The following is a 15,793-nucleotide window of genomic DNA, read 5'->3' as shown; positions in this document are numbered from 1 at the left end:
GGAGGTGTGGTTGCAGCTTATGTAGGCATACCCAGGCAAGCTTTGATCTAAGGGTGGTTTGTTTGTATGTGATAGTGGAGAAGCTGGAAAAGGGTAACAGAAACCCTAGCACTGAGAGGAGAGGACAGGACGCTGTGTACATGCTTGAGCAGCCAGCCTTTGCCACCACCCATGCTACCACAACTACACCGCTATTGTTACTCAAGCTAGCTTTGATCTAGTTAGAGGAACGCCATCTCAGATATGTCTACGTGTACTGCAATCACACCTCTCTATTGCAGTGGAGACATACCTTAAATCTGGACTGCTCCCCATCCCAACCAGTCTCACTTTAGCCCTTCCTGGGTCAGTCCTGCCCACTTTGGGGATTTTATCATTTAGTTCTGAGCATCCCAGTGAAGCAAAGGCTGCAGGAGGCTTACACTGCTGAGTCCCCTCTACTGGTTGTGGACAGGAACCCATGATGTGAGTTTGCCCTATGTCTTGAAGGTGGATGAAGTTTACTGCTCCCAACTGAGAAATGCAAAGCACCAAACTCATATTTAGCTCCAGCCTATGACATACTTACTGTTAGTATGAGAGTAACAGAACAGTGTAACCTGATTTCAATGTAATGTTATTTTTCTGCTTTATGGACCTGAATGAAAACTCACTGAAGTCAGTGGGAATTTGGGGAAGTTCTATGGCCTGTGCAATATAGAAGGTCTGATTAAATGATCACAATGGTCTTAGAATCTATGAATCTGTGAATCGTTTCACTTACTTCAGTGAGTATCTTCTCATCTCTAGCTGTCTGCCATGAATACTCAGTCTCTATGGCCCAGGTCTTCAAAAGTAATTAGGGTCCCGGTCCCTACTGACTTCAGCAGAAATGAAATCAATGGGAGGTAGACAACTACATCCCTTTGAGGATCTGGGCCCATCCCAATAAAATGACAAAGCCAATAGGAGCTAATGCAAATGTATACTTACTAATATAGCTTAGAATACATACAGCTTATTGTTCAGCACCTATCAGGGTTTTTCTAGGGATGAAAGTCTCTTGTGCCATGTAACACACTAGCACAAAGTTTAAAAAAACATTAAAAAAAAACTGTTTAGCTTAAAGTGTGGTTATGGTCTGAAAAGTGACCATATAAAAATGGCATCTTTTTCCTCAAAAGTTCTGCTCCCTCTGTGTTTTCAGAGTCAGATCTGCTGACGTTAGTGAAAAATGTTTTTACTATGTTTCTACTCCCATTATCACTGAAAACCTAACACAATTTTGAGTGAGGGAGCTGGATTCTCTTTGAGGTCACTGATTCTCCCCAGAATTAATGGGGCCAAAGTCTGCCTATTTTGGCCAGGGGCAAAGGAAGGCAGCATTTTGCTGACAGAATCTCTTACAGGTGGTGGTGCACGAATCAGAAAGCTTTAACTTTTGGATCTCAAGGTGAGACCGTGGCTGGTAAGGGGGAAAAAAATCTTTATACCTGAGCATATTTGATCTGGAAAGCATGGACCAACAATAAATACAGAATCCCACGATGCCATTTTTAGAGGCGCTTTTCAGAGCAGAACTACAAGGTCTAAACTGCAGTTAGAATGTTTTCACAACTGCCTTAGCACATTCCCACTTTGCCTTTGGGAATTAATTAAGATGTGCTTTGCAATGCATGGAATCATATTACAAGGTAGCAAACCCTGTAATAAAGACTTGTCTACATGACAACCAAACTGCTTTCAGCAGTGTTTTACAAGTATCATGTTTGTGACCACATCCCATAGGAGGGTGTTTGAACAGTTTTAAAATTATTTTTAAAAGTTAATTGCTTTTACTTTACTTTCCTTAAAACAGTTTAAAAGTTGTAGGATGAAAAGAAGCTTACACATTAAGATTTCCTCTTTCTAGAAATAAGTTTAACATCTTCAGTTTGCATAGAAAGAAACCTAAGTAGTTCTTACAGGAAAAATGGCTGGTTTCCATTAAAAAAGTAATCAATAAACAATTATGCAGGGAGCAGGAACTATGGAGAGAGCAGGAAGAAGTAATTGCAAGGGTTGTATCAATACATAAAACTTCTATATTTCATGTTAAAGAGTGAAATCTGTTGCTGTTGTATGTTTTGCTCTAGAATGGTGTGCTTCGAGTGGGATAGCAGTTTATTGGATTAGTAGTAGTCATAGACCCAGTATCCAGTATTTGTCTTTCCATAGCTCTAATTCTCAGTATTTGTATTACTATTTTGTATGTTATGATTGTTATAAATCTATTTTTCTTCCTGTGCATCATTATAATAACTGGGTCTATAAATGGATTTGCTCTTTAAGCCTGTCTGCTATCTGGAAAAATTCAGAAGTCAAGACCAGTGACTCGGTGCTGGTAGGTGAATGTTCTGACCTTGAGTCATCTCAGGATCTCAATGAGATATTTGTTGAGTTCAATCAACAAACAGTGGGAAAATTCTGGCTTCAAGCACAGGACTCGCTGTTCAACAGAGATTACATTTAAAAGACACCAAGAGCTTCACCAGTAATAGATTTATGTCCAGTTAAGGAGGGAGGATCTCAAACGGATACATTGTGGAAAGCAAGCATAATAGTAGCTGCAAGAAGAGAGCAATTTGGCATTCTACCGAGCCATTAGGCTAATCCCTTAAAAATGAACAATTCTGCTAAAGTTATAATAGGTGTTGGTGATCTGAAATGTCCAAGAAAAACTTTCAAAATGGAGCACTGAAGAAATGGCACACTGTTCATTTGGTAGAAAATGTGGTGAGGCAAGGAACACAGGTAAATATGGTTCAGATTCTGTCAGTGAAGTAGAACAATTACTCCAGCTGTAAAATTTGGTGCATCCATATCATGCCACTGTAGTGATTGTATCCCAGTATAACTCAGGACAGCAGGTTGAAGGGAGAGGTTTTGATTCAGACATATACTGAGGGAATAGAAGAGGAGTTTTTAAAATCATTAATATCATTATTGTAATAAAACTTGTACTGTAAAACAGAGAACTAAGGCTGGCTGTGCATATATACAGACTAAGAGGATGTATTGATTTTAGCTCTATAGTTTGCTACTCCTTTTTAGCAGACTTGCCTCAGTTTTTCAATTGAAGCTTTACCTCATTTCTCTTGGGAATACTAAAGGGCAGATATGTGGAGCAAACATGCATAAAGGAAAAACTCCTCCTCCAAACTATGCATTCAGGAAGGCAAAGATGATGCTAGCCCCATAAAGGCAGATCTTGATGTGGGATCATAGAATTTGAAGGTCACAGTGAAGGACACAATCATAAAAAAGTAGACTTGGTGCATAAAATGTTAGATAACAGCACATTGTCAGCCATAGACAGTGAAATACAGACATTCTTCAAAACTTCAGAATGCAGAAAGTCATGTACTCCATTCTATTTAGGTTCTTACATGGCATCCTCACTGCAATATTTGATCACATTAGATTTAGAGGACACTCTGGTTACAGTGACAACTTTAACAGCTGTATTCAGAATTTTTTAAAAAAATCACTTGAAGAGAGAGTGCAAGAACTAGAAAATAAGGCAAAGGTAAGAATCTGAGACTACTGAGTATATCAGAGGAACCAGATCTGAAGAAATGACTCTTTTATTTACTCAGTGACGAGCTGATCCTTTTGGTCATGCTTTACCCCTTAAACTGATCTGTCTCAAAGTAGATAGAAGCCATCCTGCAATATGATTCAGAGAGATTGCATCCGGTCTGACAACTTTCATTTCTTGTGGAAAATCCAGTTTAGTAATAAAACCCATGTATCTGGTAAGCAGGAATTTGTCATTAACTAAATCAACATATTCTAGTTACAGCCAATGCTCTGAAAGAGGCAGCATATTTATTTTTAAATCTACCAAAAGTAAACAATATTGGAACTGAAACAACACAAGTTTCAGCCAGCGACTCTTTCCAGCTAACAGGTTTTTCATTTTAGTCTTTACTAATTTGCTTGTGATGTTGTAATTCAGGGCACTGGCTAAGGAAGATGGTCCTATTAATTCAAGATCAACTGATATAACTTTATTGCCATCAGTCTGAGTCCACTCTGTATGTTTGTGTGATAAGGAGATATTGCAAGTTTTCTCCCTCTTCCCTGGATTTCAGCAGGCAGGATGGCATGCTTCATTAAAATCATTGACTCCAGGGGTTTGCATGGGCATCTGAGAACTCATGCTATAGTGTCAGCCATGTGTTCACTATCATGTCTGGGTCTGGTTTGAATATCCCTGTTAGGTGAGCCAATAGGGTTACCAACTTTGATTGGATGAATTCCTGGAGGTTTCATCACATGGCATTATCTTTAATTAAAGATTAATCTTTAATTCCTGGAGACTCCATGACAATCCTGGAGGGTTGGCAACCCTATGAGCCAACCATCCACTCAGACATCTTAATGGAGGGACTATACCAATTCTGCTCTAGAACTGTTTTTTTTTGTTTTTTTTTGTTTTGTTTTGTTTTTAAAATTTTTTGATAGCCTTGTGGAGTATTGTGGTCTCCTATCAGTGTTGAGGAATGTCCGATCTTCGCTGCCAACCAGGAAGATAATCAGTTAGACACCAGCTACTAGCAGGTATTAGAAATGGCTTCATTTTGGTTCTTATCCCAGGAGACCCTGTGGTTTAATAGTGATCTGTGAATGCTGAGGTAGTTGGGGCAGAAATTGGATAGGAGATAGGTGGGGTGTCACCTGGAGTCTGAGCTCCCTTATGGGGACTGAGGCAAAGTAAATAATGTTACTGTCCAGACATTTCAAGGAACTAGCTGTAATAAAAATAATATATATGATGCCAAGGATCTCAAATAGGCCTCATATCATTCCTGTGAAGAAGGTAAGTAACATCATCTCTCCAGTGACTCCAGACACCACATAGCATCTCCTTTGTCTCCCATCCCCAAAATCCATTCCACGCAGGCTTACTAAGTTCCTCTACCTTGCCCATTGAGCTGCAGGGTATTTCATGTACATTCAAAAAGTGGATCTGCTTGATTGCATTCCCTCCCCTAAGCTGCACATGCAGGTTTCATTTGCCAGCCCCTTTGAACTGTTCATTCAACTAATTCACTCCAGGGTTTTGCATGGAGATCTGAGAACGTCTTCCTCTGTGTTTGTGCAGCTCCTAGCACAAAGGGCTTTCCATAATGACTGAGGCACAATACAAGTAAGTAAATAAGTACATAAATAACAGGTGGTCACAAATGTGCTTGCACATGCTGGACCAAATTCTGCCTACCGTGTGACCTCTCCAGACCCATTGACGTCAGTGGGATTGCCAGGGTGTGAGCCAAGACAGAACGTGGGTCTTGAGCACAAAATGAAGCTGTTCCACATGAGACGAGGGTAGCAATAGTTGTTTGAAATGCCCTGCGGTGTCTGCTGCAAATAGAGCACACTTTGTGTAGTCAATGCTCCAAAGACCTTTTCGCACTTTTGTCTCTGGTCATACATCAGGCATAATAAAGCTTTTGTTCTTTGGCCCAGAAAATTTCGAAAGCAGAAGATGCGGGGGGAAAAATGTGGAAAGCATTTCACACTCCTCGGGAGTGTTGGTCCAGAAAAATCCGAGCGATCTACAGAGAAGTAATTAGTTACAAAAAATAATTTCTTTGTTCCTAGTGACCGGACACCTCCTTTTGTTCAGTCCATCCTTACCTTGCAAGGTTTTACCTCTCTGACTGTGCAAAGTGCCGTGGGGTGCATTTTACCATCCATGTCAACCAGGAATAGAGCCCTGGAGTCAAGATACTTGGTCTGGCTGCCGGCATGAGTGAGCAAAATAACTATGCATCACTGCAGTTTCTTGCAAACTACCACACTCTCGTTGAGTCTCATGGATCAGGCCCTAAGAGAAGATCATCAATCACTATGGGTCAAATTAGGGAAGCAGAAATCTAAGTTGGGGTGCTGAGCAGTAGATTCCTCCAGGGGAACAACAAGTAAAAAGATTCTCCCTCCAGTCTGCAAAGAAGAAACAGATTTTCTTGGAAGCTGCAAAGGGGAGAGTGGCTGGTGAACACACGTATCTGAAGGTGAGCCTGTGATGATTTGGGTAATCTATGTACAATGTATGAATTCTCTTGGATTATTAATTCTTTGTCTAGAATTATATCAAACTCTGTTTTGATTGCAAGGCTAGTCTGCCTTCTCTGTTGTCTTTTTACCTCTATTTTGGGATGAAATTCCAAGGGGTGGTGACACAGGGCTAATACTGAAGGATTGACCTTGATAGTTTTCTTGTCAAATGGAAGCACCCTTGGACAACAAAGGTGGACAAACCAAGAAAACTGGTCCTGGCAGGTGGGCTAGTAACCAGGCAGTGGGACAGCTACTGAGGGACTTTGAATACATGACAAAGCTGGTCTGGAGAGTGGGAGGTGGGACGGGGGGGGGGGGGGGGGGGGCATCACATGTGGGGGGGGGGAGTTCACATGACGCAGGGGACTGAGACTTTATAAAAGGGGGATTCTCTCACCAGCCATGTTAGAGGGAGGGGGAAGTAGCCAGAAGCACAAAGCAAGGCCTAAGGGCTCTGATCTAAGCCCAAACAATGCTCCAGAGTGGTGAGGAAACTGAGGCAGGGAATCGTATACAGGTGTTTTATTGTTTTGTCTGGATCAATATCTCTGTTGTTCTATCTCAATTACAGAGTAAATTGTTTCAGCATCCAGGGCCTATGCAAGGAAGTTTCTCGCCCTAGGCAAAACTTCCACCTTGCGCCCCTCCCCACCCTGCAGCAGCTCCCCGCCCCCCCTGCCCTGGGGCTCCCCCCCCCGTGGCAGCTTCTCCCTCTCTGCCCTGAGGCGCCCTCCCTCCCCCCGTGGCAGCTCCCTGACCCGGGGAGCAGTGCGGCAGCTCCCCACCCCAGCTCACTTCTGCTCCGCCTCCTCCCCGAGCACGCCGCCCCTGCTCTAATTCTCCTCCCCTCCCAGGCTTGTGGCGCCAAACAGCTGATTGGTGCTGCAAGCCTGGGAGGCAGGAGAAGTGGAGCGGCGACCGTGCACTCAGGGAGGGGGCGTAGGAACGATGTAAAAAAAAAATTGGGGGCACCGCTTTTTGGTACCCCCAAATCTTGGTGCCCTAGGCCTAGTTTAGGGTTACCATATTTTAATTAAAAAAAAGGAGGACACTCCACGGGGCCCTGGCCCCGCCCCAACTCCGCTCCCAGCCCCACCCCGCCCCCGCCCCAACTCCGCCGCTTCTCCAAAGTCCCTGCCCAACTCCGCCCCCTCCCCTGAATGCTCCACCCCCCTGCTCCTCCCCTTCCCCTGTTTCCCGTGAATCAAATGTTCGTGGGAAGCCTGAAACAGGGAGGTAGCAGGTAAGCTGGGGCTGGGGCTGGGGTTGGGGCGGTGGCAGGGGGGGGCGCGAGGAGGTGCAGCCCAGTCTGGCCCCCCCAGCCGAGCGGCTCCCTCCGGCGGCCAGCCGGCCAGCCCCGGCCAATAGGCTCTGGCCCCAGCTTCTCCGGCCCGGCCCGGCTCGGCTCGGCTCGGCTCGGGCCCTGGCCCTAGTTCCGGGCGAGCGCACCGGCCCCGGACGAGCACCCCCAGCTCTGGCCAAGCACCCCCGGCCCTAGTGACTCCAGCTCAGCTCGGGCCCCGGGGCACCGGCCCTGGCCTCGGCCGAGCACCCCCAGCCCCGGTCCCAGCGGCTCCGGCCCAGCTCGGCTCGGGCCCCGGTTCTGGCCGAGTGGCTCGGGCCTGGCCCCAGCCCGGCACTGGCCCTGGTTAAGCAGCGCCAGCCCCAGCGGCTCCGGCTCCGGTCCCAGCGGCTCCCGGCCCCAAGCCCCAAGCCCCCTCCCTATTTTCCCAGACATGTCTGGCTTTTCGGCAATTCCCCTCGGACGGGGATTTGAGGACCAAAAAGCCCGACATGTCCAGGAAAATCTGGACGTATGGTAACCCTAGCCTAGTTTACCTAATTGGTAGCACTGGCCCTGTCAGCATCCCTTTTACAAAGCCCGTGTGTTATGTGCTTCAACTCTCATGTGTCCCTGGAGAGGTAATCTGTAAAGCAGAGTGTGCTTATGGTTGGAGTGCTAGGAAAGGGGGTACATAAGCAACTGGGGTGTCTTGGTGGTCAACACTGGTCCTGGTGACCTACCGCAGCTGCACTGTGAAGTCTCACCTCTGTGAAGAGGTAACAGACAAAGTCATGCCAGAGAGTGGGCCCCGCAGAAAGTGACAGTGCTGGAGCCTTCCCAGATCAAGTGAAGCTTAAAAGCGCACAGGTCCAGCATGTGGGACACAAACATAGCGGCCTGGTAAGTGTCCAGCAAGGGCGATTCAGACATCTCTGTGACAGACCCTATAAGCTTGATCTTTCCTGAAACCTTGCTCTGCATTATCAACTCCCCCACTGCCATGAGGGTGATTTCAGCCCTGGAAGGGGAAACCCTGCCTCCTTAATCAGCTGTACTGCTGGGAGGGTGTGGGGCAGAAGTGCCTGAGGAAAGTAAGGCCTGGTCTACACTAGGCGTTTATGTCGAAGTTAGCGCCGTTACATCGAATTAACCCTGCACCCGTCCACACCGCGAAGGTATTTAGTTCGACATAGAGGTCTCTTTAATTCGACTTCTGTACTCCTCCCCGACGAGGGGAGTAGCGCTAAATTCGACATGGCCATTTCGAATTAGGCTAGGTGTGGATGGAAATCGACGCTAATAGCTCCGGGAGCTATCCCACAGTGCACCACTCTGTTGACGCTCTGGACAGCAGTACGAGCTCGGATGCTCTGAACAGCCACACAGGAAAAGCCCCGGGAAAATTTGAATTTGAATTCCTTTTCCTGTCTGGCCAGTTTGAATCTCATTTCCTGTCTGGACATTGTGGCGAGCTCAGCAGCACTGGCAATGATGCAGAGCTCTCCAGCAGTGATGGCCGTGCAATCTCAGAATAGAAAGAGGGCCCCAGCATGGACTGATCGGGAAGTCTTGGATCTCATCGCTGTGTGGGGTGATGAGTCCGTGCTTTCCGAGCTGCGCTCCAAGAAACGGAATGCAAAGATCTACGAGAAGATCTCTAAAGACATGTCAGAGAGAGGATACAGCCGGGATGCAACGCAGTGCCGCGTGAAAATCAAGGAGCTGAGACAAGGCTACCAGAAGACCAAAGAGGCAAACGGACGCTCCGGATCCCATCCCCAGACATCCCGTTTCTACGAGGCACTGCATTCCATCCTCGGTGCGGCCGCCACCACTACCCCACCAGTGACCGTGGACTCTGAGGATGGGATATTGTCCACGGCCGGATCCTCGGACATGTTAGCGGACGGGGAAGATGAGGAAGGAGAAGAGGTGGACGAGGCAGTCGACAGCACTCACAACGCTGATTTCCCCGACAGCCAGGATCTCTTCATCACCCTTACAGAGATCCCCTACCAACCGTCCCCAGCCGTTACCCCGGACACAGAATCTGGGGAAGGATCAGCCAGTAAGTGTTGTAAACATCTAAACATTTATTTTTAACAGAACAGGAATATTAACAATTAAAAAAATGGGTTTCTCATGATTAGTTTGCCCTAGGCGCTTAACGGTTCAGTCATGGGCAGTGCAACTATTGGAAAAAACATCTAGCAATGTCCAGTTTTGCATGATTGTCCTGCCCAAGCCGCTCTACTGTTTAGTCACTGCTACAGCAGCTAGAGTAAAATGCGGTCTATATGTCCGGGGATGGAGCAGAAATCCTCCTGTGACATCTCGAGGAAGCTCTCCTGGAGGTAATTGGAAATCCGTTGCATTAGGTTCCTGGGGAGAGCGGCCTTATTGGGTCCTCCGTAGTACGACACGTTGCCGCGCCACGAGACAAGCAAGTACTCGGGAATCATTGCTCTGCACAGCAGGGCGGCATACGGCCCTGGTCTTTGGAGGCTTTCCCGGAGCATTCTCTCTTTCTCGCTGTCAGAGATCCTCATGAGGGTGATGTCGCTCATGGTGACCTGCTTTGAATGAGGTAGGGGAATGTTAGTGTTGGGACTGCTTTACCGTTCCTTTACAGAACTGTAACCGCTGGTTTGCAGCCACGCGGTGGAGGCGGGAGAGGGGCAGCCGAAAGGGATCGTTCCCGGGGACAGCCGCAAGGGTGTGGGACAGGAGCAGAGTTCCTGCTTGCCGGATTGCTGGCAGCAGGGACCGACATTGATTTCAATGTGAAATGAGGCCATTGCTAATATTAAAGTTTTAAGCTGCCACGAGTCTACGGCTTACCATGTCTGCCTGCAACAGAAATTCCGTTGTCCTGACACGCTTCTCAAATGTGCTGTGCAAGACCCCAGGCACTGAATGCGAAGGCCGAGAATTCGACCTTGTGCTGAGTGCGCATGTGATAGGTGCTGTGCATGGTCTTGTTCACAGAGAAAGACTATGTTCTTTGTTCACAACTACATTTCTCTTTCTGAGGAATTCACTCCCTTTTTCCCATTCCCACAGCCCCATCTGCGACTGTCTCACAACCTAGCCTGGCATCACACTCCCAGAGGCTAGTGAGGATTAGGCATAGGAAGAAGAGGACACGGGAGGACATGTTCTCAGAGCTTATGGCCTGCTCCCGAGCCCAGGCAGCACAGCAGACCCAGTGGCGGGAGAACTTGTCCCAAATGCAGCAAGCAAACATGGATCGGGAGGAGAGGTGGCGGCAGGAAGACCAGCAGGCGACTCAAACCCTGCTTGGACTACTGAGGGAGCAAACGGACACGCTCCGGCGCCTTGTGGATGTTCTGCAGGAACGGAGGCAGGAGGACAGAGCCCCACTGCAGTCCATCTCTAACCGCCCTCCCCCGCCACCAAGTCCCATACCCCCCTCACCCAAAGTGCACAGAAGGAGAGGCGGCAGAGTCCACGCAAACTCTCACTCCAGCCCTGCAGAGAGCTCTAGTAGCAGAAGGCTCTCATTCCCCAAAATTTGACAAGTTCTTTCCTTCCCGCCTGACACAAGCCCCCGTCCAAGTTTCACCTCCCAGTTCCATGTGTAGTTGATAATAAAAAATATGTTTCTGTTAACTAATGTTTCCATCATGTTCTTTTGGAGGAGGGGGGGAAAGGGGGATGGTAATTGGACAGGACAGTCACCTTTGGCAGGGTACATAGGCGGGGGCAGGTACAGCAGCAGGGCACATACACAGTGCAGTGACTAGTTGCCCTGGTCAGTCTGGGAGGTGGTTTTCATGTTCTGTAGTGGGGGGTGGGTTGCTCTGTGACTTTGTGGCGGGGGAGGGCAGTTACAGATCTTAAGCGGCGGTCCTTATGCAGGATCACAGAGCCACACAGCAGGAGATCTGTAACCGTCCTCCCCCTGCCACAAAGTCACATAGCCCCCCCATACACACAGTCCCGATCAGGAGGGGTGACAGGCTCCGTTGAAAGAACCAGCCCACCACAGCGGAGCCTGTCAATCCTTGAGTTTAGAAGCTTTCTTTGCGTCACTACACTACACCCGCTCCGCACCACAATCCGCGTCCCAGTTTTAAAAAATTCCCGCGAAAACAGTAGTAAAGAAAACGGTGTTCATTAACAAAGTAGAACTGATTTTATTTCGAAACGTGTGTTGGAAGGGGGGGAGAAGGGGGTATGTAACTGGAGAGGATAGTCAACATTAACTGGGTAAAGAAACGGGGGCAGGTTCGGCTTCTCTGTACACAAACTTTACAGTCACAGGTTACCCTGCTCACTCAGGAACCTAGCTTTCAAAGCCTCCCGGATGCACAGCGCGTCCTGCTGGTCTCTTCTAATCGCCCGGCTGTCTGGCTGTGCGTAATCAGAAGCCAGGCTATTTTCCTCAACCTCCCACCCCGCCATAAAGGTCTCCCCCTTGCTCTCACAGAGATTGTGGAGCACACAGCAAGCTGCTATAACAATGGGGATATTGGTTTCGCTGAGATCACAGCGAGTCAGCAAGCTTCTCCATCTCCCCTTGAGACGGCCAAAAGCACACTCCACCACCATTCTGCACTTGCTCAGCCGGTAGTTGAAGAGTTCTTTTTCACTGTCCAGGGCGCCAGTATAGGGCTTCATGAGCCAGGGCATTAGCGGGTAGGCTGGGTCCCCGAGGATGACTATAGGCATCTCCACATCCCCAACAGTTATTTTGTGGTCCGGGAAGTAAATACCTTGCTGCAGCCGTCTAAACAGACCAGAGTTCCTGAAAACACGAGCGTCATGAACCTTGCCCGGCCATCCGACGTAGATGTTGGTAAAACGTCCCCTGTGGTCCACCAGTGCTTGCAGCACCATGGAAAAGTAGCCCTTTCTGTTAATGTACTGGCTGGCCTGGTGGTCTGGTGCCAGGATAGGGATGTGAGTTCCATCTATGGCCCCACCGCAGTTTGGGAATCCCATCGCTGCGAAGCCATCTATGATCGCCTCCACGTTTCCCAGGGTCACTACCTTTGGCAGCAGTACATCAACGATTGCCTTGGCTACTTGCATCACAACAACCCCCACAGTAGATTTGCCCACCCCAAACTGGTTCGCGACTGACCGGTAGCTGTCTGGCGTTGCAAGCTTCCAGAGGGCTATGGCCACTCGCTTCTGGACAGTCAGGGCTACTCGCATCCGGGTGTCATTGCGCTTCAGGGCAGGGGACAGCAACTCACAAAGTTCCAGGAAAGTTCCCTTCCGCATGCGAAAGTTTCGCAGCCACTGGGATTCATCCCAGACCTGCAGCACTATGCGGTCCCACCACTCAGTGCTTGTTTCCCGTGCCCAGAATCGCCGTTCCACGGCATCAACATGACCCATTGCGACCGTGATGTCCTCGGCGCTGGGTCCCCTGCTTTCTGAGAGGTCTGTGCTACTCTCAGACTTCAGGCCATCACCGCGGTGACGTAGCCTCCTCGCCTGACTTATCTGCATCTGCCTTAGGGAAAGGTGTATGATAAGCTGCGAGGCGTTGAGAGCGGCCACAACTGCAGCGATGGTCGCAGTGTGCTCCATGCTCGCAGTGCTGTGGCGTCCGCGCTGTCACTGACTAGAAAAGTGCGCGAACTGATTTCCCGCCGGCGCTTTCAGGGAGGGAGGGCGGGAGTGATGGACGGATGACGACAGTTACCCAAAAGCACCCTGGACACATTTTTTTTACCCAGAAGGCATTTGCGGCTCCACCCAGAATTCCAATGGGCAGCGGGGACTCTGGGAACTGTGGGATAGCTGCCCACAGTGCACAGCTTCCAATGTCGACGCTTTCCCCGTTAGTGTGGACTCACAAAGTCGAATTACTGTCCTTAGTGTGGACACACACGTTCGACTTTGCAATATCGATTCCAAAAATTCGATTTAAGTAAAATCGAACTACTCTCGTAGTGTAGACAAGGCCTAAGAAAAATGAGGTGTGTGTGTGGGGGGGGAGGAATGAATGTCTGGCATACGGAAAAGGACAAAAACAGCAGGAAAAAGCATTTTTATCTTCAAGTTTCTAAGTGAAGGATTACAAACAAGAAAGAATGTATTTAAAAACAAAAACAACTCTCAGCTAAAGAACTCGTTTTTTTCCGCTTTAAATTGTTTGTACTGAATACACAAGGCAAGCTAAAGTAGGGCAATGGCGAAAAGCGGTCTGATTTGTTGTGAGAACTTCTCTCCAAAAAGTAAAGGCATTTTCCATGAGAAAATGGCCTTTTCTCTCTCTGCTTCCTCTTCTCATATTGCTTTAAAAAGACAAAATGTCTGTGAAAAATGAAGGAAATATGGAAATATATAGGAGCTACTACAGGTATCCCATTTTTTGCCATGAATTCTTTTAAATAATTTTGATCTGAATCCAGAGTAGTTTGTGGAGACACAGAATAGTACGTGTGGAACACCAGGCGAGAATGCAGAATGCATGCTAATGCATCAAAACAACCTCCCTGAAGCTTTGTAAGCCTGGAAAATCCTTCTGCAACATAACTAGCAGTTCCCGTAGGGCTTGCCTATTTCCTCCTGGAAAAAGCCCATCAGAATTGAATAGAAAATGATTTTTTTCTAAACGCTTTTTGAACTGTTAGAATTGACTAGAGAATGACATCCCTGCTATAGAATGGTTCAAACAAACAAACAAACAAAAAACAAACAAACCCCTACCTAATTATCACTATTTAGTAAATTCTGTAGGTTTTTACAATAATTACTACAGAATCCTAAGGGTTTCAATCCCTATCAACTCTTATAGGGCTTTTCTACAATAGCAGAATCAAGCTTACTTCAGGGTAGAGTTGCGGAGAATGTAAGCCAGGCTAGAATTTGGGGCCTTTTAAATGCAAAGGATGAATTCAAAGAGTACTACTTTGATTAAATGAATAAAACAGAGCAAAATGACAGGCATTTTCTCCCAAGGTAAGCTGTAGAAGCCCTGTGTCACTTGAATCATTTTACACTAGTCTGCGGGTGACCTAAAAGGTCTGTTCTCCAGTTTCTAGGGCCAAACTCTGCTCTCACTTATAACCTCCGCTAGCTTAATAAACTCATTGGGGTGCACAGGTCAGAATCAGTGCCAAAATGATTTGTTTCTTAACAAAATCTAGGGCTGCTACTTAGGATTCCCATCCTGCCCCTCCTCCCGCATATACAAGGAGTAACTGTATAATTTCAATCTGAATAATATTTAATTTACACTCAGGAAAATAGCAACAAGAAAGAACAAAAGTAAAGTTTCCATGAGAGTGCATAGCGCATGAGTCTCTTTTCCATAGGCTGGTGCAGCTCTGAAGGCAAAGTGGCTGCTGCCATTGCTCCCAAGCAGATTGAGTATTTTCAAAGCTGGCATTCACCAAAAACAAAGGCGTCACAGTTCCATAGCTAAATGCAACAAATTTACTATTTATAAACCTTACAAGCATATGGCACAGGTGGCTCTCAACCTTTCCAGATTACTGTATCCCCTTCAGGAGTCCGATTTGTCTTGTGTACCCCAAGTTTCACCTCACTTAAAAATTACCCGCTTAGAAAATCAGACATAAAACTAGAAAAGAGTCACAGCACACTATTACTGACAAATTGCTGACGTTCTCATTTTTTACTATATAAATATAAAATAAATCAATAGGAATATAAATATTGTACTCACATTTCAGTGTATAGCATATGGAGCAGTATAAACCATCATTGTATGAAATTTTAGTTGTAATGACTTTGTTGGAGCTTTTTATGTAGCCTGTAGTAAAACTAGGCAAATATCTAGATGAGTTGATGTACCCCTGGAAGATCTCTGCGTACCCCTTGTTGGGAACCACTGGCATAGGATATTTACAAATGTTTGTCACTCACAGAGCTTTTACTGTGCCAGTTCTTATGCTTGGCCTCATGCTTCCCAGGCCGAGAGTGCTGTGGATTAAGTTTATCAGCTTGTGAGAAGGAGGGAGAACTTTACATTGTTCCCACGATTCCCTCTGCCTGACTGAAAATTGGTGCTGACAGGCCCTGGCGTTTTGTGCATTAACTGTGACAACAAAAGGATTTATACAAAACCAAACTACTGTTTCAATTAGAGAGTACATTTTATTTCATTGCAACGTGCTCCTTGGTGTTTTGCTCACTAAGCAGGATGACCTTCCCTCTGAATATGTCAGCTAGGGTGACCAGACAGCAAATGTGAAAAATCAGGACGGGGATGGGGGGGTAATAGGAGCCTATATAAGAAAAAGACCCAAAAATCGGGACATCTGTTCACCCTAATTGTCAGCCATCTGTCGAAGGAGTCAATATCCATGGGCGTCCACAGCCTGCACAGCTCAGAAAGCAGAAAACAGACACCTTGGGCTAAACAGGCCGATGCAGTTAAACAGAGATGTTTGGTGCTCAAAGCAAGGGCTATAA

At 47.0% G+C, this 15,793-nt stretch overlaps 1 protein-coding gene across 1 annotated transcript; it reads left to right on the top strand.

Moving 5' to 3' along the window:
* Positions 1–9,204: 9,204 nt before the first annotated feature.
* Positions 9,205–10,934, top strand: LOC128832668 (uncharacterized). Its single transcript, XM_054020218.1, has 2 exons — positions 9,205–9,440; positions 10,436–10,934. Exons 1-2 carry the CDS (start codon positions 9,269–9,271, stop codon positions 10,909–10,911), a joined length of 648 nt encoding a protein of 215 aa, XP_053876193.1. The 5' UTR covers positions 9,205–9,268; the 3' UTR covers positions 10,912–10,934.
* Positions 10,935–15,793: the final 4,859 nt, after the last annotated feature.

Source organism: Malaclemys terrapin, chromosome 2 (genome assembly GCF_027887155.1).
Source record: "Malaclemys terrapin pileata isolate rMalTer1 chromosome 2, rMalTer1.hap1, whole genome shotgun sequence".
Lineage (NCBI taxonomy): Eukaryota > Metazoa > Chordata > Testudines > Emydidae > Malaclemys > Malaclemys terrapin.
This window is presented reverse-complemented; position numbering and strand designations above follow the sequence as displayed.